The 24046-nt window shown below is 38.5% G+C and overlaps 1 protein-coding gene across 1 annotated transcript in view; it reads left to right on the top strand.

The window, feature by feature from the left end:
• Window positions 1-24040, top strand: part of CDC14B (cell division cycle 14B) — a 60822-nt gene extending 36782 nt beyond the window's left edge. Inside the window, 11 exon segments of the mRNA XM_042454305.1 lie at window positions 2049-2115; window positions 2863-2925; window positions 3290-3325; window positions 3327-3378; window positions 5733-5963; window positions 7518-7656; window positions 9797-9974; window positions 10427-10524; window positions 15468-15584; window positions 22643-22699; window positions 22946-24040. Of these exon segments, the coding sequence (XP_042310239.1) occupies window positions 2049-2115; window positions 2863-2925; window positions 3290-3325; window positions 3327-3378; window positions 5733-5963; window positions 7518-7656; window positions 9797-9974; window positions 10427-10524; window positions 15468-15584; window positions 22643-22699; window positions 22946-22985 (1078 nt within the window). The 3' untranslated portion in view covers window positions 22986-24040.
• Window positions 24041-24046: the final 6 nt, after the last annotated feature.

Below are 24046 nucleotides of genomic sequence, written 5' to 3'. Positions count from 1 at the left end.
ATTGAGTGTTGAGCCAGATATTTCTAACCATAATCCTCAAGTCCTCAGTGTCTTAAGTTCTGCAGCCCCTCCTAGTGTTCATTTCCTAGCATGTATCTGCACTACACCTTCACAGCAGTGATAACCATTTTAACTGCCTTGGCTGCTTCTTGTGGAGACCTGGGATCTGTAGTTGGATGCGGTACTTGACATTTTCTGCTAGAGAGGTCTAGTACACTTTATGGTTGTTCACACTACCTCTGAGAAGACATTTCTTATTTGTTTTATAACGTTAATGATAGCAATCACAGAGAGAGACCGTTAAAATTGCAAATCTGTTATGAATTCTTTTTTCATAGAATTGGAGTTGGAAGGGGCCACATGGCCTATTGACTCCAACCCTCCTTCACAATGTATGATCTTCAGCTAATGTACCTGTCTATCCCCTTTTTGAAAATATCCAGAGAAGGAATCCCCACCACTTCTCTAGGCAATTGGTTCTATTGCTGAACTGCTCTTACTGTCAAGAGGTTCCTTTTAATGTTCAGAAAACATTAGACCTGGTCCTATCCTCTGGATCAGCAGGAAACAGGCCTGCCTCTCCTCTATGGGACAGCCCTTGAGGTATAAAAGTGCAGTCCTGTCACTTTTTGATCTTCTGTTCACCAAGCTGAACAGGCCCAAATTCATCCAACCTTTTCTCATGTGTTTTGTTTTCCATACCTCTTATCATCCTTGCCATTCTCCATTTGCCCCCTCCCCTTTCCAGGTTTGTGACAACCTCCAGCCTTTGTGATAAATAGCAAAAAAGCAAATGTTGGAATTATAAGAACATAAGAAGTTGCCTCACACCAAGATAGATCCATCTAGCTCAGTACTAGCTGCTTCATTGGGTAGTAGTTCTCAAGGATTTCAGATCCTTCCCTACCTAGAGGTCCCGGGACTGAACTTGGGACCTCTGCATGCAGAGCATGTGCTCCAAAGACTGATTCGAAGACAAACAACAAACAAACAAACTGCTTCATTTATATACTGCGTCATCCAAACTAGCAGTGTCTAAGTTGCTATTTACAACTGTAAGCTAATTGCCCCCAACAACCTGGTTACTCATTTTAGCGACCTTGGAAAGATGCTTAAATCCTGGGTAGTTGAACTCTCAATCTCACGGTTTTGAGTGAGTGGCTGCAGTACAGGCATTTAACCACTGCACCGCCAGCAATTAACAGAATTCTGTAAAATTGGGAAATAGCTTTTTTTATCCTCTTTTATTAAATACATTTAACTTACATTAAAAACACAAAAGAAAACCATTAACACCAAGATGCAGAACAAAAACAAAATAGAATGGAAGAAAAAGAAGAAAAGAAAAAGAATTTTTAAAATTTAGAAAGAAAAAACAAAAAAGAGGGAAGAAAAGAAAAGGAATAAACAAAGAATTAAAGAAACAAATATTTACAATGCTTCCTGGCTTTCTTCAAGATGGTTATAATTCTTAGTACCAAAGTCTTGCTTCTCCAATTGTGTGTGTAATCACTTAATCAAGCCTATTAATTATCAACCCTCACAGTTAACATATTATTTCCATTTTCTGCAAAAATGTCAACCAGAGACTCCCAGTTGTTCAAAATATCACCAACATTTTTCCCTGATCAAAATAGGAAAATGTTTAAGTGTCCTTTTATACCACATGTAACTATCTGCTGTTGAACAGAAAATACTGAATAAGCTCTATTGTAGTCAGAGTGGGAAACTTTTGCCTAGGAAGATGAAATTATTTGAACTGTCAGAATTGAATTCAGTGTTATTTATTTATAGAAACAGTTTTCTTTGTTCCTCTTATGTGAATGAGGACTCTTTGACTATATGTGCACCAGTGTTCAGTTACAAAAAGATAAGACAAAAGGAAACAAATCAGCAACATTAGTTACTTATGACAGCATATGTTTGCCAAGAGGTTGACTATAAAGTTCATTTTACCTGTTTATAATCCTTTATGTTCTCATTGACTTTTTTGTTACAAAATGAACAAATTAAATCTAAAGTTTGAGATGAATATTTGTTGCTTATAGGGATGCTGCCTTTGGTACCTGCAGTTTTAATCTAACACTGCTTGACTGCTTCCACGCAATAAATAAGGTTAGTAAAATTCCTGTTTTTTCTGATCTGGAAGTCTGTACTTCAGGAATTACGGACCTTTGGGTTTTAAGATGGTTTGACTATAACTTCCATATTCATGCTAGGTGGGGCAATGGGAGCTATAGAACAAAAAATCTCGATGGCAAAAGGATTTGTCTCTCCTGCTATTTACTTCATTCCAAGCTTTGTATAGAAGTCCAAACAATTATAAATTTAAAATGCTACTAACTGAGAAAATTGTAAATTAAGAAAGAGGTAAGTCAGGACAATTTATTAGCTGGATCTAAACAAGATCCAGAGAGCATTTTCACATGGAAAAGAAAATACTCTTAATTCCACTGCTCCCCTGTGGAGCAACCCATTAACTTCAGAAGTCACATCAATAGTTTAATGGAATAATGAAAAACAACAACAACAACAAAAATAGCAGCAAAATGTAGAAAGTCAAATAAGAGTAAGACACTATATAGTATTTTTTCAAAATTCTTTTATGTATATTATCTCACATATGTGTAAATGCTATGGATTAGTTTGTCTCATGTGGAACAGACCCACTGAATCACTTGTTTAATGGTGACCCAGTTGATTCAGTTGGGTCTGCTCAATTTAGGATTAATTAATACTATTTAGGCTATGAGTTTTAGTTCAGACTGGAAATGTAATATATTGATTACAGGTAAAATGAGACATGTTTAATCATTCTACAAGACTCCTACAAGTTTAATTCCCTCTTTTATGGTTTATTAGGCATTGCAGTATGGCTTCCTTGATTTCAATACATTTGATGTAGATGAATATGAACATTATGAGGTAAGTAAAATTCTATTTGATGATTATTAATTAATTACTACTAAGACTTTGTATAAAATTGGCATGCATTACTTATAGCTCTTGATTTTTTCTGTTTTCAAGATAGTCTATATCTAAATATGTGGATTCAAGGAAAGTAAGGTAAATAACAAAAAGATGTTTCAATACACTTAAAGCTGTCGCATGACAGTGTGAGAGCATGTGGTTTTATTATTCCAGATGAAATTGAAATTACACATTCTTAAACTGCTAGACCTTACATCAGCATTCCTTGTCATCTTCACTTTGTTCACTGAAGTGAATGCAATAGATGTCAGTAATACTTTAGAGGAGAACTAAACAGTTAATTTGTTTTTCTTGACAGAGAGCAGAAAATGGAGACTTCAATTGGATAATACCAAAAAAAATTCCTTGCCTTCAGTGGACCTCATTCAAGAAGCAGAACTGAAAATGGTATGTTTATACCAAGCAAGTGAGGTTGAGGAAAGGCAGTCAGATATGGAGGCAGAATTCTCCTCCCAGTACAGCTGCTTATTTGGCAGTATGATGTCAGGGGTCATGACCAGGACCCAGCTTCATTCCTCCTCCTCCTCCAGTGTGTGTGAGATGAGTGAACTACTGCCAGGTGGTGCTTGCAGGTACCAGGTGATAGCTTGGCCAGCTTTGCTCCCCATCCTTAAATGGAGAAGAAGGAGATGAACAAAGCCAGGGAGGGAATCCCCACTCTCTCAAATGATCAAGGGGAGATAGTGAAGTTTCTCTTCAGCACAGTCTCTGGAAGTGTGGCATGGGATAAGAATTGATTGCAGACTTCCTTGGACTGTTTAAAGAGTCAACAGATGGGCTGGACAATTGCTGGGGTTGCAGGGCTGCATTGGCCTTCCATGGGACCCTGGAAATCACATCCTTCAGAACATTTTACAGTGGAACCTCAGTATCTGCAAGTACCAAAGAAACATGGATGCTCAAGTTCAGTATTTAAAATTTTAAATTAACTGCAGTTGATTACAGCCCGGTTAAGAAGTGGTTGCGGGGCAGTAGCAGAGGCTGTAGTGAAAAGGCCCAGGCACCAGGTATTTTTTTTCCCCTTTAGTTGTGGCGATTCTACTCTTTCCTTCAAAAGGCAAAAGCGGTGGCTGGATGTGCTGCTGCTCCCACCCTTGGCTGATGGAAGACAATCCCACCATGAAACCCAAGCCAGAATTTAAACCCCTTCTTCACTCCCTTTCCCACAATGAAGCCTTAGCCAGAATTTAAACTTCTTTCCTGCAGATCCACCTTGCAGAAATATTAACAGAGAAGCAAAAGGTTAGCAAAAGGAGTGAGGTAGATTGGCAGGAAAGGTTTTAAAATTCTGAGGCTTGGTGGTGGGAAGGTGACAAAGGAAGGGAGGAAGGGGCTTAAATTCTGGCTGATGTTTCATAGTATGATTGACTTCCACCAGTCAAGGTGAGGGAAGCAGTAGCAGTGGCAGCAAGCAGCAAGCTCTAGGCATGCTTTCTTCCTGCTGTGAACACACCAACCACCACTTGTGTCCTTTGAAGAAATAGCTGAATCCGAATCAGGAAGAATGCCTGCCTGGTTCCTGAGCCTTGCTGCCACAGCCTCTGCTACTGACCTGGGACTGTTTCTCAGCATGGCTGCAGTTGGTCTCAGGTAAGTTGCTCTAATTCACGCATACCAAAATTTGTACTGAGGGCCCACTGAATTTTAAGAACACACATAGGAAAAAAAGTCACCCTGTGCCCTTTAGGGGCCATGCAGGGAAATTTTCCATATCATGAGGGCTCCCAGGCTGTTTTAGACTAACAGAATCTTTTTTTCTTCTTCTTTCAGTCAATCGTTTACTTCCTGGTTGACAAAAAGGCACTCATGAGCCTAAAATGGCCTGTGGTCCAAAGATAGCAAAAGTGCTCTTCAGGCTCCCTAGAGGATGGAGAGATTTTTTTTTAAATTTTTTTTAAAAATTCAGGATACTGTGGGCTTGAAATGTCCTTAGGGAACTGTGTGTGACCTCCAGGCCAACTCCCCCCCCCCCTTCTGAACTGGCTGTGAGTTCCCCTCCCCAGTTTAAAAGAAAGACAGTTGGGACAAAGAAAATAGGACTACTCGTCATCACTTACACTATGCCGTTCTCTAAGCAGCCAGGACTCAAAAGTAACTCACAAGAAAGTTAACTCAAAGGGATACAGTTGGGGGAAACACATACATTATTTTATTATATTAAAACACTTTATTATATTAAAGCACAGCTAAAGGATTAAGGCCAAGAATCTGCTGAAAACCAGCATAGCATAATGCTCCACTGACATAACTTGGTGGAATGATGGAGAGAATGAGGCTGCCAGCCCAGTGAGAGTGGGGAGACAAAACTGTCCTCACACATCAGTCCAGGAGTGCCCCCACACTGTTGCAAAAACCAGAGGAAAGGAGTTTTTGGGACCAGCAAAATATCAAAATATTTGTACAGTTGATTCATTATGCAGGCACGAAGTTCCAAAAGTTTTTTTTTAGGTATTATAATCATCTTCACACCATTTTCCTAGTTTGGATTAAGAACACCAACAGTTTTTTGGTCAATAATAAAATATAGTTGGATTGAAAGCTATTAAAAATTCAACATCCACTAGTTAAAAGCTCTTCCTTAGCGACCAGTTAATTTCCACAAGCTGACCTGAACAAAAGGTCTTTGCATGCTTAAAGAAAAAAATCCACATTTGAAAAGAAAAAATGTTTATGGTGGTCTACTAGTTTTAATTTGTACTGCTATTAAATCCCTCCCCCTCCCTCTGTTTCCTTTCTTCCAGGTTATCCGCATCACGCTCCTGAAGCTTATTTTCCCTACTTCAGAAAACATAATATTACCACTGTAATCCGCCTAAATAAGAGAGTCTATGATGCAAAAAGGTTTAGAGATGGAGGCTTTGAACACTATGATCTCTTTTTTGCTGATGGAAGTATTCCTAGTGATACCATCGTCCAAATGTTCCTAAATATTTGTGAAAATGTTGAAGGTGCTATAGCAGTTCACTGCAAAGGTATAGAAATGATTAGTTGAAGTCAATGATGTCTACTATTTTATCAGTTATAATTACTTTCTTATATAAACTGAGGTGATAATTCATTAGACCTGGCCACTTGAGTAGTGTTTCAAGTTGCATCATTAATAAGATTAACCAGACTTAAATTCACTTTTTTAAAAATGGAAGTTATTGTAGAGGGGAGGGGAAGATGTGGCCCACCAAAGACCTATGGGGAGGGGGCAGTGGAGCCCCCTAACCTTTGGCAGTTGTCTATCTCTGTCTTAGGCAAAGCTTGAGAAATGTTATCAGGAGGTTTCTAAATATTCTGCTTAGAGTCTGTATTTCAGTGGGCTCCATTGTTCTGTGGCATGCATGTTCAGTCCAAATTACCTGCAGAAACTGATTGTAAATAAAAAACAGATGCAGGCAGTTCCTGTCATACACTACCAAAGAAATATTATTAAGCTAGGAAAAGGAAATGGCTGATTGCAGACTTTTCAAAGAAATAAATTTGGACATCTCTGGTCTTCTCTGATTCCTCTACACAGTCCTCAACATGCTATTAAAATCTTCTCTGGAGAGATGGAGGACCATCCTCTGAAACAGAATGAGGAATCATAAGGGAGGTCTAGAAGAATGTAGAAACTTGAAGAAATTTATTTCTTCATTCACAGAAATCTTGATAGACTGAAGAACCTTCAATGAACATAGTTGGGCAGAATCCACTATATGTTATCCTGACCTTCTGACTAAGACCCAAATTAAATGGGTTGCATTTCTAATGGATTCCAGTAATGGAAGTAGAGTGGACATTATACAATATGAAAACACAGTTTGGTCCATGACATTAACCACTTATGTAAAATGTTTTATATGGTTTTTGATGCTGGTATCTGGAATCTGGTAGGAGCAATTCATGGGTGAGATACCTGAAGAGTCATAGGCAGTCATAGATCTGTGTTCCTGGGTAGCTGCTGCTTCTTTATACTGTAAAAGGTATCAAAAATGTGTTTTGTAATGATAAGGAGTGTTGTAAAGTTACAGGAAAAGAGATGAACATTCAAGATAAGATATGGGGGACAGGGTTATGGTGAAGACATGGGAAACTGTTTAAGCATGTACTCAGACAGCAGCTTTCCAGGTTGTCTCAATACCTGTCACTTGATGCTTTTACAGTAATTGTAAATACTGCGAGATTTTCTGTGGGCCAAGTTTGTTTTCTGTCCCTGCTCTGCCTCTCTGCCACAAATAGGTGGCCTGAGATGCCAGGAGATTCTTGTTCTGAAGGACTGTCTCAAGGTATCCTGTTTGTTTACCTGGAGAAACAGCATGCAGGGGGGAAAGGGGGGGGATAATGCTTTTCATTTTCAGAGCAGGAGTGTAACATGTTCAGTGCTCAGTATGTTCTTGGGCTGTATCTCCTGTTGTTCCTCAGTACTGGCTTTGCTGGCTTGAGTGGAGAGCAGTTGTTATCCAGCAACATCTGAAGGGCATGTACTTCTCAATCCCACCCCTGTTTAAAAGCTTGAATGAGGATCTGCCTGTAATTACTTGTTTCCTTCTGTGCAGCTGGACTTGGCAGAACTGGCACCCTGATAGCCTGCTATATGATGAAGCATTACAGAATGACTGCTGCTGAATGTATTGCCTGGATTAGGATTTGTAGACCTGGCTCTGTGATTGGATCACAGCAGCACTTCTTATTAGAGTAAGTACAGAAACAAAGGTTGCATCAACACTGTAGAAATAATGCAATTTGACATTAACTACCATGGCTCAGTACTATGCAATTCTGAAGACTGTAGTTTTATTGAGATATTTACTATGACAGTTAAAGTAGTGTCAAACTGGATTATTTCTGCAGTGTGGATGCAGACATAAAGACATATTTTTAGGTAATTTGAGTCAGCAATGAAATGAGCTGTAATCTGTGTACTGTCTTTGGGCCCTGGTTTCACACAAATTTCTCATGACCATTCTGCTTTCTTGGATACCGTATATTATGTAATATGTTAAATGACTTTGGTCCAAAACACACTGCAGAAATAATCCACTTTAAGACTGCTTTAATTACCGTGGCTCAATGCAATGGAATTCTGGGAACTGTAGTTTTGTGAGACATTTAGCTGCCTTTATCAGAGAGCTCTGGTGCCACAATAAACTACAATTCCCAGGATTCTCTAGCTCTAAGCCAGGGCAGTTAAGGTGGTCCCAAACTGGATTATTTCTGCAATATATGTTGAACTTTAGAAATGTAAACCAGCTACTGATCAGAAGCTACAGTGCAAACAATCTACAGTCAATAGTATCTGGTCACAGCTATATGTTTCTCTGATACTTTCCACCCAGTCATTAATACTGGTGTGTTTTATAGACTTATGCTGAAGATAGGAAGAGGGCCTTTAGATGTCTAAAGAATGCAACCAGAGGCGTGAATGTAAGAAATTCAGATAAGGCCATATTTTAACAGTTAATATTAACTTGAATCTGTGAGAGGAGAAAGTGTGTGCAGGAATGGGCAGCAAGCATAAACCTGGAACCACATCAGTACCAATGCTGAGAGACCCATGTCACTTCAGACATAATACCTCAGAGGTATAAATAGTTAAGGAAAAAGTGGTCTCGGAGTGATCTCCAACCCATCCATGGGTGCCAGCCAGTGCCCTAAGATGAAGGCCTTGGTGATCATCTCAAAGGCACATGGGGGTACTAACCAACCCTAAATGCTGTAAAATTGCTGTAGACCTTTAACTAATGTCACTGAATCAGGGAAACCATAATTAATATTAACCCTGATATGAGGGTATGATTTTGCATATCATCCCACACAGCAAGATGTATGCCATCATGTCTTCATTCTTCCCTCCTTCTTTCCCACCTTTGTTTGGCATCTAGCAGCTAGAACTTCCATTCAGGCAAGTCTTTTCTGATTTGTGAATGAGCCAGCATGTTGGTCACACCTGATTCAAGTGGGAGGACCTAAACAAACTGCACACCTTTTGGGGGGATTTGCTTCATGGGATGTCCTAACCTACTAGGACCTATCACTTATCACTTTGACTTATCTCTTACCCCATAAACCAAAGAAATAACCTCAGAATAAACCTTGGGGAATTACAATGGCTTTTTTGGGAAAGAGACAAGGTCCATGTTTTATCTAGTTTTCACTGGCAGCATGGAATAATCACACTGCTCATGGATGAAAACCAGGGTTGCCCATAAGCCTGGCTTATTGTGATGTTTAAAGCAGTCAGAGCATGTTTGCCATTCTGCATGGTTTTCAGTTAGTCTTTAATTGCACCAGCTGTCTTGAAATATAATTACTACATACAGTTACTCTAAACCAAAAAAACCCCACCAAAGCTATCTGGAATTTCTCTTCAGCCTTCCAATAAAATTCCCAAAATGGAAATTGCATTATTCTTAGTAACCAAGGTTTGTATCAGCAGCACCCTTCTCACAGATTGACTTTTGAACCAACAGAGCCCTCTGCCAATGAAAGTGGATAAAGGTAATTTTCAGCAGTAGGTTTCCACACTATCTCCTATGTAGTAAGATAAACTTCATGACTTTTCAGGCCTATTTTATACCAGAGATGAGTTTGCACAAAAGCAGGTGTTCTTTTAAATGCACCCTCATTAAGATGCTGGATTGAATTATAAATTTAGGGCTAAATTAAAATATAAATCCTAAAGAGAGTTGTATCAGTCCCAATTTAGGTAAGTGTTGATATACCAGAGTCCCAATAATTCAATGAATCTACTTTAGGTAGGATGAACAATTAATTAGATTTACCTCATAATTATATGAATCAGTGGATTTTTTAACACATTTTCTCCCTTTAATAGGAAACAATCTGAACTTTGGTTGGAAGGTGATATTTACCGTGAAAAGTTAAAGAAAACCCCCAGCATTACTGTTACAAAACTTCTTTCAGGAGTAGATGACATTTCGATTAATGATTCGATTAATGATTCGATTAATGATTCCAAAAATCAGAACATCAGCAGTAAAGATTCTGAACCGGTAATCTTCCGAATGTTGTGCTGTTGTAAATTTTAGAACGTTGTTATAAAATTGTGGGCATAATAAAGCAAAAAAAGAAAGAAAGTGGTTTTGTATGTTCGTTTGTATTTGTATTCTTGATATGTGTTCAAAGAGTAGGGGGAAATATGCAACTAATTAACAAGCTGTTCTACAAGTGAGGTAAAGATTCACATGGCTAAATTTCTGAAAATGCCTCTTTCTGGTACTATGGATTTCTTCTATATGCCACCATCTCATTCTCTTGTTAGGACACTTGTGTTAACTGCTAGATAAATACACTAAAATGCTGGGAAAGGTTTCATAAAATCTCTTGACATTTTGGGCAAAAAAAAAAAGTTCAGTAATTCATCCATGGGGTAGGATAGTAGTTTCAGTAGTATGATTTTAAAGTTTGATATAAATAATTCCAATAGTATATCATTTATTTACAGTACAGTGATGAAGAAGACACAAGCACAGTTACACAAGGAGATAAGCTTCGTGTTCTGAAAAGTAAAAGGAAAACAAAATCAAACACAGTTCCACTAACGTAAGTTATTTTTGCTTTCCTTTTGTAAATGTCAAAACCTTTTTGTCACTTTCTTAAAGGTTGACTTAGGCATGTTTTTATGTAATGTAAAGTAGTATTATGCTATTTCATTGCTTTAATATATTCACCTCTTGCTTAGTTTTCTTATCATCAGCACCTCCTCTTCCCTGCCACAGTAAGGTACCCATTCCTTACTTGAATAAGCCTATCAGCTAGGCCACAAAGTTCTTAGTCTTGGCATTATATGAACTCCTAAAAGCTTCTCAGTCACAAAGTATTTTTAAAGATGAGGCACCTACATTAACCGCTTCTCATAGATTAGTTTTCATACTCAAGATCTTTGCCTTTAACTGTTCAGTACTTAGGACAATTGTTGTCAAAGTACATTGCTTGTGTTAGGGTGAATTCTGTCCTTTGTGTGTGAAAGCTTATGGTTAAAAATGTTCCTTTGCATATGTAGTGTGATTTGGGGAAAAGCCATATCTAGTAAAAATGTATGCCATGTTTTTAAAATACAATGTTGAATGCTGGAAAACAACACATCCATCTACTGGTATATTATGTTCTGCATAAAGTATAATCCCTCTGTAATGTGTGTTATATAAAGCATGTCTGTGTGTGTCTGTGTGTTAGATTAGATACACCTATATGAATAAAGCAAAACTATTTTCATCTATTGATCCTCCTACTTAAAGCAGTTAACAATATTTTTCTGAGTAACAGTTCTAGGTTGGGTTTTCTATTTAAAAATACAGTAAATATTTTTTAAAATACAGTAACAGTTCTAGGTTTGGTTTTCTATTGAGGCAATTTTTTAGGTAGTAGGTGATCTGCAAATTAAAGGAAGGAGAAAAGATTCTCCCTTTAAACAAACTTTTAAAGAACAGCATGGCATCTGAGCAGAGAGCAGAAAGTATATTTCCTAGTGAACATAGATAAACATTTTTTTTCATGTTAAACTGCAACTGGCTGAAATGTACCACACATTTCTAAAATTCTTGGTTTTCCCCTTTGACTTCATGTTCATCTCTTCCTCCCTACCCTTTTTAGATGTCTCCTAGCTATGCTGGTCTCTACCCTGAGTAGCATTGTCATCTGGTGGATTTTGTGTGATTCCCTTCTTCCCAACCTGCTATTCTGTCTAGATGGTTTAAGAACGTAGGTCCACCAGGACCTCCCTTGAGAGAGCCACTGTGTAAGTGCCCCTGTTACATTCTCTACAGTAGCTCACCTTCTCACCTCTTACATAAACTCATGCACCAAGCTTCTACTGGCTTTTTTTTTTCTTTTTGCAAGAGAACATCTAATTTCTTTGCCTACTTTTATAAAGAAAAAAGGGGGTTATAGCAAATGAGTTCAAATTGCCTTTGAATTCCCCATTGCAAACAGCAAACAATTATAGGAAACAGTGTTTCCTTTTTTCTGCTTTCTCTCTCATGTTCTGTCTTCCATTTTTGTCCTGGATACTCTGTTCAGAAAAAACAGTGACAAAGGTGTGTGTGTGTGTGTGTGTGTGTGTGTGTGCGCGTGCGCGCGTGCGTGTATTGAATGTGTGAGTGGTGCTTCCATGTTGGTGTGAAAGGAGTTTGATCACTTTAGGGTTCTTGATCAATTCTGGAGTAGTTTGTAGCTACTTTATGCATGTTATTTAGGTTGGTTGTTGAGTTTCAGATAAGTAAGAAGATCTGTGAATGGTGTGCACTGAGGGACATCAAGTATTTGAGAATGTAAATGTACATTCATTTACCTGTGACTAAGGGGCATTGAAAATAGTTGGTGTTACTTCCAGGGAACATGCACAGGGCTGAACTGTAAATTAAGCCATCAGTTTATTTTTTACTTATCTGATTTATAACCTGCCTTTCTTGCATCGTGAGATGCAAGAAAGGCAGGCTGTACCTAAGTTCCGCTTAGGTGTAGAGTAAAACTGGACACAGTTACATTCTAGATTGTAATTGCTATTCTGTACAGATCTAAATTGTATCTTTCTGCTTTAGAAAGTTAATGAAAAGTAGTTTGCAGAACAGAATAATACAATGGCGGGTTACAGACCGCCGAAAAGTGGCGGTCAGGCTCCGCTTACAGCGTCTGGGAGCCGCAGCCTTTAAACCGTGTGGCTCCCGGATGCTGCAGAGAAGGAGCACGGAAATTGCGCTCCTTCTCAGGCCCCAGAAGAGACGCCGTGAGGCACTAGTTGTGCGCTCACTGCGTCATTTCTGGGGTGTTATGTGCGGACGCAGCGCGTCCGCTACTTCAAGATGGCGGCGGCCTTGTGGAATGGCCGCTGCCATTTTGTGCGTGCGGAGTGCGTACTAGGGTTAGGGGGTGTGGAAGCACCGCCCCTTCCTAACCCTAGTACGCGCTCGTCGTGTACTATATGGCAGTTTGTAACTCGCTAATGTCTCTTGGATTTCACTGGGGAAATCTGAGAAATCTGGTGTATTGGACTCCTTATGATACGTCTGCATAGTTCACATTTTACAGGCTCTCCTCTTAAGTATATCTTGCTGCATGCTAAACAACTTGTGTCTTGCTTTAACCCTTAGCTCTGAACTCTCTTCGTTCTCAGGGGTGTAATATGTCATACGTTCACTTAAAAAAAACTAGGCTAACTAAGATAATATCTATAATAATTTAAGGCTAATTTAAGGGGAACTTTAGTTTCAGCCCATTATTGTATTCTAAATGTTATTATGTGAAAGTAGCACATCCGGCACATATATTTTAAAAACACAGTGTATTTTAAAATGACCATATACACACCAGCATAATTGTACTGAAAATATGAATGAATTCAATCCTAGGGAAGTTGGTGACACATTTCTTCTCTTAGCTTGTGACGGTGATGAACAGCACTGCAATCTAATGGGATGATTTAGAGGATAGAGGCACACATGTTACAGAGAAAAGGGACAATTCAATTGAACAACTAAACTTATCTTTTCCTTCACGTTTGGTGCCACAATTGCAGTCCTGCAGTAGATATTACTTACCTCAATAGTGCACATTTCCAAATTGTAGAGAAGGAGAGAAGTGCTATAGCTGGAAATTTTAACATAGGGGTAGGCAGTGCATTACTTTTCAGTTTTTGTTGGACTGGAACTCCCATCATCCCACATAATCAGCTTTACTGATTAGGTACGATGGACATTAGAACAGCAATGCATAACAATACACAAGCTGCCCACTCCTGGTTTTATGATCTTCAACTGCCTTTCCAGTGACTCTTTTCTGGAGAGAAATGTGTTACAGTGGAGACTTGTTATACGTTGGGGTTTGGTTCCAAGATCCCCTGTGTATAACAAAATCCATGTATGCTCATGTCTCATTTAAAAAACATCTGGGGTGGTTAGTGCTGTAGCAAACTTTTTCTTTGTTGGTAAAGAGGTTGTTGGCAACTGGGGTGGGGTGTCAAGCCAGGATGTTACTTTTGTAAATGTATATGTAATTAAATAAATGATGTAGAACATGGGCCCATGTTTTTAGCTCCCTGGGTCATTTCAGGCCCAGGAAAGGCCTTTTAAAAATAAAAAGTGACATGAAGTCTCTGCTGTTAAAACAAGGCTACCCCTGGGCCTAAAATTATCAAAGAGGCTAAAAGCATGGTGAAAATGCTACCTGCACTGAGCAGATAGCATTCAGGGACATTTTAGTGCAAAAGAGAAATTGATTATTTTTTTAAATGAGGGAGCTGAGTGTGCAGGTGCAGTTCTCCAAGGTCTTGCCATTGGGGCTAATGCAGCCCCCTAGCCTCCCACAGTTGCCCATCCCAATTTAATTTCTAGCAGGAATGCACCAAGGCAGCCCTCAGCAATAAAAGAAAAAGCCATAGCCATCTGTCAGTTATCCTTCCAGGGATGTTTCTCTGGAACAGAAACATACTTCCTGTCAACATAATTGCTAAAAAGAGCAAGCTGAGACAGACCTCAACATTCAAACTATCTCATTGTGTCAGAGCAATGAAGCACCTTTGTCTTATTTCAAGCAGAAATGGGATTTTTTTGCCAGTGTCGACAGCAGCATATTTATTTTTTAATATTTGTTTTATTTATGTCTCCCCATTCCAGTATGGGTTTCAAGGCAGCTAACAACACCAATAGAAACAAATTACATTTTAAAACAGGGGTGTGTTTTTAAAAAAAAAACAAAAGCAAAAGTATAAAATATATTATCCTATTAAAAACAGCACCAATTTAAAACAATTTAAAGAGTCTGGACTCAGACCTTATAGGTCATAACCAACACTTTGAATTGTGCCTGGATGTGGAGTTATATATTCCCTGTAACTAATTCTGCTCAGTATATAGCATTTTGGACCTGCTGAAGTTTCTGAATGCTTCCCAAAGGCACCCTATGTAGAGTGTGCTTCTGTAATGCAAACAAGGTGTCATCAGGGCATGTGTCACTGTAGCTAGATCTGACATCTCCAAGACCAGGAAAAACTCTAATTTTAACTGTTGAGGTAGACTTATGTGGTAAGGTATGTGGATTATTCTCCACCCATTACTGGGGAATAAGAGTTAAAATATTGGGTGTCTTATCTGAGACGTTCAGGATTTTTCTCTCTATAATTCATCTTCCACTTTCCATTGATGAGGAATATTCCACCTTTTGAATATCTCTCCTTGATCTCCATAAAGCTCCTTTCACTACTTGTGGAAGAGACCTAAATCAAACCTTTTCTTCTCCCTTTCAGAAGTAAAAACCTAAGCCAAAGCAAAAAGAGTACAGAACTGGACAAACCAATGGTTTGAATAGAAAACTATAAAGAGATTTAATGCTCAGATACTACCACAGAGCCACTGAGAAGAGACCATAAACATCTGTTGACAAAATAATCTTATTTTAGGCATCATTTTGAAAATCCATAATGCCATATCATTCTTCTCATTGTATATACCTTTCAGCTTGTTTTATATAACTTCTCTCTTCTACTCTTTCAGAGTAATTCTGCAATCCAGTGTTCAGAAAAGTAAACCGTCTGAACCTAGCCTTTCTGACAATGCAGGCCATACTAAAAGAACCACCAGGTCTACTGCCAGAAAAAGCAGTTTCAAAAGGTGAGAATTATTCTCCTGAAATTTAGACATTATTAATTGGAAATATCTGAAAAAGCTAAAATTTGCACTTTTGATGCAGATAAACAGATTTGAAACAGATAATGCTAAACCATAATTTAGGCTCATGATGGTGAATACATGGCTACTCCCTGCTCCTCCTCTAACACAGCTGTAAGATCAGGAGCATTTACTTCCTGGTTGGCTTTCTCATTCTTTTTGAACTAAGGGAAATCTGGCTAGTTTAAATCATGGGGAGGGAGCATTTTCAGCCCAAGAGCTATATTCCTTTGGAAACAACATTCTCCAGGCTCCTTGTCAGAGATTGGGTTTCCATCTAAAGTGGGCAGGAACACCACTTTTTAATAAATTCTCCTTTTCATTTATTATGGTTTTATTATTTTTAGCAATTGGCTTTGCTGTCTCTTGTTTTATTGCAAACCACTTTGAAATTTTCTAAATGAAGAGCAGTATAAAAATGTTCAGAAATAAAATGAATAGCTGTGTCAACATTTGACCCCAACTCCATACTGCTGTTAAACTGACAGGGACCAACATTTTTCAGAGCTTAACCGCTGTGGTAGAAGCTACATGGGAAGGCTCCATGTGCCATTATTCCACCCATTATTTAACCTGTAACTAAATGATTCTGCCTTGTTAATAAACTGTCATTTAAAGCAGGGATGGTCAACTTTGTGTAAGTCTTCCTTCCTCAACCCGTTAGCCACCAAAGGCTACACACCCATCCCCACAACCAAAATCTGGTGGCAACTGGGAAAGGGCTCACTTAAAATATGTATTTTTCTTGCTTTAAATACAGTATTCACTGGAACAAGTAATTTAAAGTGAGCATTTGCTCGCTTTCAGTGGAGTTTGCCACCAGAGTTCAGTGGAAAATCAGTGCAAATCATTTGAAACATGCAAAATGCTTGCTTTAAATTTGGTTTTATCTCAGTTGCTTGCTGAATTACATGGTTGATGCAGATGCTCAACAGAATTCAGGGGAATTATTTTTAATATGGATGATTTGACAGGATTGTAAAATGGCCAGGGGAGCCACATTTCTTCTCCTGTTTTAAACTAACCAAAGTTCCCTAGTTTTGATAAAACAAAAAACTCCCTTGAGTTTGAACTCTGGAGGTGGATGCTTCTGATTTCCTTAGTGTTCCTGGAGATAATGAAGAATGCCTGAAACCAAGGAGGATTAGTGTTGACATGTGTAATGGGACATAGCAATTTACTGTTGCATCTCAATTGAGTGAAAGTGTTTTGTGCACATTTACTGGAATTGTGTGGAGATCAGAACCACTTAAGGTAAATAAATTCTGATTAGCATACACTCTGAAGAAAGTGGTAGCAGTTCTATCAAACTCTCAGTTTATTAACCTTCCTTATAAAATGATTTTAAACAGGGATCTTAAGAAACAGTCCCATAAAGAAAAAAACATTTAAGAGAATTAAATAAATTATCCTTTAAGATAAATGCAAAGAAGGTAAAGAACCAAGCAGGTGCAGGTAATACATTTTAATTTCTATTTCACAAGTATTTTATTGGAAAAAGTAAATAATTTGGTTATGACACAGGATTACAACAATTATTTAAGCAGCGCTTAATCAGTGTTTTTAATATTGTGTATGACTGAAATGGGGTCCTAGTCAGAGAAGCTTTTAGAAAGTGCTTATAAAAACTGTAGATGGCAAGCATCTCCTTAGAAGAGGCATTCAGTCCCATGTAAAAGTGAAATGCTTCTTCAAAGACCATGCTTATGGTTTTTTCCTCTATAATTATAATTTTGCCTTGTATAAAAAGTTCCTGTAGATTTAAATTGCATGAACTTTTGCATGTTTTAGTCATTTTATATTGTTTTTAGCTGTAATTTTGTTTTAAAATAAATAATAATAGTAATATTTTTTAACAATTATATCTGTGAATTCCCTTAATTTCTGAGAAAAAGGCAGTATAGGGATGGAATAAATACAGATCAGTTAAACCAGTTCAGCTAATTAAAATTCAAACATTTAAGTGACTATAATTTCCTTAGCCAAGTTAACAGCATTAGTTTGACAACTTCCTGGAATATTATTTCATTGAAAGAGATGTATGTACATATAATCATTTCCATGCAGATATGATTTTCTCTCTCCTCTGCCCTCAACTAACTACCATGGGCTAGGGAAAGATTTGTCTTTTCTTGAGAGATTAACCATGCCTTGAAAGTACTAAGTGAGTGAGAGTCTGTATTTGCATTTTGAGGTCTTCATTCCTTTGTAATGAAATTGTAATGTTTTCTGCTAATAGTTTGGCTGTAAGCATATAGCTGTAAGCTATCCAGGCATGCTGTGTGTTTGCAAAAAAGGAAACCATTAACCATTTTTACTCTAATGGGAGTAGTTTTCCTCAATCTCTTTTCTTAAAACATCAAGGAAATCAGATCTGAGGAGTACTAATTTTAAATGATTTGTGCTTATTTCATACTGATCCAGCTTGTCAGTACTTTCACAATTGTTTACTCACATGCACAAAGCAGTGTTTTTCAGGATTCTGTGAACATCCTAATTTTACAGATATATTTTTTCTGAATAGCTTTGCAGTAACCATTAGTGTACCCATATTTGGAGTTCTTGCTCTTCAGTACTTTTTATAATTTCTGTTGTCATCTCACAGTTGTTCATCCTTGCAGAATCTTTGAATTGCCACACACACTTACACATACTTACTTAAATCTGGTTCAATCATACTGCTGATTAAGGCAAAATATACACAGGCCTAATGTGTTTCCTTCTTCTCTTCTTGGCGCTCTGTAATGAGTCTGGCTTCTTCCAAATAGTAAACTCTGGCTTAAATAACCCAGAAACATGTCAGTGAGACAGTACCAAGAAGGGAAAAGGCAATGTAAGGAGAGAGAGCATCAGGTATAAATCTTATTAAGCCAAGATGGACTATAGCCAAAATGGACCCCTTCTCTGAGAAGACCTGGACTAATCTCTCTAATGAGTTGGAAAGATAAAGTGACTGGCTAATGTATAAATAGAACTTTATTTTGTCAATTTTGGTTCTAGCTTTATATCCAAATTTAAGTGGAAAATTAAGACCAAAGCTTGAATGACGAAATCTAATTCTGTACACCAGGGATGGGTGTCAAAGGGGTTTGTGGGGCCACAACAGCCCCATTTTCCTCCTTCCTGCACCACCACAGGCTGCACTTTAGGGTTTCTGCTGAAAGGAGCGGTGGTCATAAGAGCACTTGTAGTTTTCGGGAAGTTGCGGGGGCCATAAAATGTGGGCGTATGGACATTGTTTTAGCTGAAAGTCACACTCCCTGGGTGCTTCAGAAGGCATAATTCTCTGTGTCTTTTTTATAAAAAATTAAAAAGGTATGGGTGTCTCCAGGGACACAAGAGCACCATTCAAAGGCTGCATAAGACCCATGGACCTCACTGTTGCCCCTCCTGCCAATTTTACATGGTCCTTAATGGATACCAACACTGTGGTCCGATTCTTTAGTATCGTGAAAGTGCTATTTATCATTGTTTTTTCTTTAACAGAAGATGGAAGCACTGCCATTTAAATAACTAGTAAATATCTGCAGATTTTCAGAAGCTGTGTTTGACATTCATACTTGCTGGTTTATAAGCATTTTGTACTTTATCATTATGGCATAATTGAAGCTTATGGCCTGTTGTGAAGGCTGAAATATTGGAGCAAGGGATGATTATCTTTTTTGCTCTCCTGCTAGAATATGTCACTACTCCGTTCTAGGCAGATTGGGGAACCCTTGATGGCCCAATAATATTTCTCGGAACAGTTTAAGGGAAAAAGGTTTGGTAGAGTAGTTACAATGTTGGACCAGGCCGTAAGAGATGCTGCTCTAGACCCCCCTGAAGTATGAAATTTGATGGATGATCAGTTATTCTGTTCTACCCTGGATAACCTTGTAAGGTTATACTTCAGGTATTAAATGGGAAGGAGGAGATATAAGTAAGCTGTCTTGAATTTGTTAGAGCAAAGAGAAAGCTTTGTACTTGAGAGTGTTCTAGCTAGCCTCACTCCAGGCACAACTTGTAGTAAATTTTGTTTGATATTTAAGAACTGCTTGATGTAATTTCTACAAGAGGTGTGGACAAAGTACAGCCTGAGTGCTGCATGGAGCCCCACATTAAGCCCCAGGGGCTGTCTTTTGAGTCAGATGTCAAAACTACAAATCCCAAAACAGGCTATGACTGTTAAAGTGGTGTCAAACTGTGTTAATTCTGTGGTGCAGATACTTTCAAACCATAGTTTGGAGAAGTGGAAATAAACAGTAAGCTCACTCACGTCTACCTCTATTTCTAGGTCTCTTCTAGTAGATAGCCAGAATCCTGTTGGGCAGTTACGAATATGTAATCTAGGCTGTATTTCCCTAGCATAAATAATACAGTTTGGTACCACTTTAACTGCCATGGCTCAGTGTTACGGAATTCTTGGATTTTTATTTTTGTGAGATATTTAGTCTGGTGCCACAACAAATGGCAAGTCTCAGAATTCCATAGCTTTGAGCCATGGCAGTTCAGGTGTTGTCAAACTGCATTATTTCTGTAGTGCAGATGCAACCCTAGAAGTATGCACTCAATCCCTATATAGCCCCTATCAGAAAGCAGATGATAGTCCTCCTCCCTCTTGCATAAGGGTTCTTGCTTCTTCCTGTCACACCAGAGATCACTGACAGGAGGGAGTGGGACCATCAGTCCACTGCTTCACAATCGATAGGGAACAAACCTCCATTGATTAATGATGGTGTTTACACATACGTAAAACTCCAACAGGAGTCCAACCCATTTTTGCCAAGATATCTGTCAAGAAAACGTAGTTTGCATAAACCTCCAAGCCATGATTTGAAGTGAGCTAACAAAACATTGTAGCTTAAATCATTTTTTGCCCAATTTTGACAGCTGTGGTTGGACAGCTATTGGAACTGGGGCTGTGTGTCTGATCATTCAGGAAGTAATCTAGGGCTTTTCTATTTCATCTAACCACTGTTTATGCCATACTCCCTCTTTCTTGGCTGTAATTCCACCTCAATCCACCGTCTAATTAAAATATTGTATGTACAGCGCTGTGTAAATTTACAGCGCTTTATAAATAAAGGTTAATAATCATAATAGTGGGAGAGGCGGGGAAATATAAATAAATTATTTATTATTAATTCCTTGAAATTTTAAGTTTTAGTGATGGTCATCCTACACATCTATTAAAGGTAAAGGAAAAGATATTCCCCTTTGAAAAAGGTTGTCAGGCCCTATTAACTGTAGAGAGAGGTGCTCATCGCTGTTACTAAGCCGAAGAGCCAGCATTCTCAAATACAACTCTGTGATCATGTGGCCAGCATGACTACACAGAGCGCTATTAGCTTCCCACTGAAGTGGTACCTATTTATCTACTTGCGCTTTTACATGCTTTCAAACAGCTAGGTTGGCAGAAGCTGAGACTAGTGATGGGAGCTCACCCCATCACATGGTGCTTGGGCCTTGAACTGTCAACTTGCCAATCTTGCAATTCTCAATTTGCATCTTAACCACTGAGCCACTGTGTCCCAATAACCCATCTATTGTGCCAAAAAATAAGTAATACATAAAAAGCATTTTTGGCCTTAAGAACATCTGCACCTTATATACAAAGATGGCAAGGTGTGCCTACATAAGGCACATATAATTAATTCTAGAGATGGGGAAATGGTTTCCTATAAAACAATGTTGAAAGGTCTTATTTTCAGAGGCACAAGACTGGGTGCGGACATTGATGTCTTTAAAAGTAGTTTTGATTAACATTTCCTCTCTCAAGCAATCTTATCCTTATGTAATCTGCTGTGTGAACAGGGAATGCAGCAGTCCTGGTGCTTATCAGTAGTTTTGAAGTGTTGCACACTGCCTGTAGAGATAGAAAGCCTGAAAAAGAGATACACAAAAGGAAGAGGAGGGAGTGCTGGCTATATGTTTATTTAAAATTTATCTAATAGATTCATTGCACAGCAGGAATGCATTGAGATATTCAGCCTAGTTGTGGGGAAAGTCATAGAATCGTAGAGTTGGAAGAGACCGCAAGGGCCATCCAGTCCAACCCTCTGCCATGCAGGAAATCTCAATCAAAGCATCCCCAACAGATGGCCATCCAGCCTCTGCTTAAAGACCTCCAAAGAAGGAGATTCCACCACACTCTGAGGGAGTGTGTTCCACTGTCAAACAGCCCTGTCAGGAAGTTCCTCCTAATGTTGTGGTGGAATCTCTTTTCCTGTAGCTTGCATTCGTTGTTCTGTGTCCTGTTCTCTGGAGCAGCAGAAAACAAGCTTGTTCCCTCCTCAATATGGCATCCCTTCACATATTTAAACAGGGCTATCATATCATCTCTTAACGGTCTCTTCTCCAGGCTAAACATCCACAGCTCCCTAAGGCATTCCTCATAGGACATGGTTTCCAGACCCTTCACCATGTTAGTCGCCCTCCTTTGGACATGGTGCATGGTGGCAGCATGGGCATTCTTTCCAAATAGCAAAGGTGCTTTACAGATGTGCCTGCTGTCTGGAGACATCAGTATGTAAGATGGAGCATTCAGTGCTATGTAGATGCATTTAATGTAAGTTAGTCAGTTTTTAAGATTGGAACTTAAGGTCATAGAACGCAGTTTTCAAGAGTGCTCATGTAACTCCCTCCCCTCTTTCTCTTGAAATTGGATGGAAACTCATACTGCAAATGAAAGAGCCCTTCCTTGTTGCTACAGTTAGCAGTTTAGGGAACACGATATTACGTTGACACAATGAGTGGAATGAGGATGGACTTTAAAAGAAACTTGACGCGTAGGAGCAAATACACAGTAAGTGCTATCATACTAATAGTATTTTTCACTTTTGTTAGGGGTATTTTTGTGTGCTTTTGAAGACCCCTTTTTCTTTTCTAAAGATTTCAGTCTGCTTTTAATATTGTAAGTTGCATTTGATTCTCATTAAACTAGAAGCTGCATAAAGTAGCAGAATGCCATCTATTGAATCCTTAAGTCTTACAACTTTACTTTTTTTCTACTTTCCCCACAGTCTGATGCCTCAGAGAGAAAGAAGGAAAAGGGATACTTTACAACAAATACATTTATGGTACTTTAATCCTACTGCTTTCTGTTTATGAACCTGAGCTTCCTTGTCTTGTACTATTTGTAATCCGAGTGGCAGGCCTGTGCCTTTGTTGCTATGCAAACTGCAGTGTTTGCAGTAATAATGGCCCATGGTCCTCCCTCAGCCACCTTTTTTGTTTGCTTAATTTAAACTGGTAACAATGCTAACTTGATCCATGTTTTGATGTTCATATTTGACATTCCTTAAGCTTCACCCTTATCATTTCAGCAGCGCCCCTGTCCCAAGAACCAGATCTGTGTTGCGCTGAACAATTGGAACTGAAGACAGAGAGGAACAAAGGGACATTGCTCTCAATTAAAAAAAACAGAGAGAAACTTTTAAAAATGTGGTCTCTTTTAACTTTTACCTGAAATTTTAAAAAGTTATAGAGAAGCTTGTGCAAGAACCCAAAGTTATTGTGTCCATATTATGGAAGCATTAACAGATGTAAATGTGACAACGGCCTGTAAATTTTAGCCTGGAGTCTAAATAACTCATTTATTAACAAAAGCTTTCCTTTTTCTGTCTGATACTAATGTACAAAATGTGATGGCAATCAGCTCTCTCCTGCTCACTGCTGTATCACTGGGGCTTGGGGGGCAGGTTAGCTGTAAGGCTTTCTATGCCTGGTAACTTTTCCCATAAAATGGAGTGGGACGAACTGGGAAGATGCTCCCTGTTTTTGTTCATAGCATCATAATTCCTTAAATCGTTTGTCCTTATATTTTTTTTAAGGATTTTTATCATTTGCAGCTGTTTTCTAAATCCACCAAAGAATTCTCTATTTACAGTACATGGTTTCCTCTTCTTGTTTTTACACCACTGCTGAAAATGTAACTTTTTTGCATTTGCAAAAATACCTGAGTGTACACTGTATTTTAATGTCACCCTTGAAGTAGGCTCTCTTGTGCAGATATGTGTGAATAAAGAGGTATCTGCAAACCTTCAGCAAATTTGGATAAAATGCAGTAATTAAGCAGACTTTTTAATAAATGTGTTATGTGTGCATATTTACAAGTACAAATACCCATCTACACAGTGCCTCATAAAAGGAATCTGAGGATAGTGGGGCAACTCTCCACTAAAACCTTTAAGAATTGAAAAGAGGTGGAATGTTCATCATCAGTTCTATTATCAAGCATCATTCCTGACAGTGACCTTTACAGGGTTCTGAAAAAATACTACAGCTACAACAAAACCCACCTTTCCTAGCCCTCCCTGGAGATTGGACCTCTGCCTTCTTATATACATCTGTATGGGATTCCTATTGAACTATGATTTGGCATTGCTGTAGTATCCCTTTTTTCATTCCAGTTTTGGGATAATTAA

Source organism: Sceloporus undulatus, chromosome 2 (assembly GCF_019175285.1).
Source record: "Sceloporus undulatus isolate JIND9_A2432 ecotype Alabama chromosome 2, SceUnd_v1.1, whole genome shotgun sequence".
Lineage (NCBI taxonomy): Eukaryota > Metazoa > Chordata > Lepidosauria > Squamata > Phrynosomatidae > Sceloporus > Sceloporus undulatus.
This window is presented reverse-complemented; position numbering and strand designations above follow the sequence as displayed.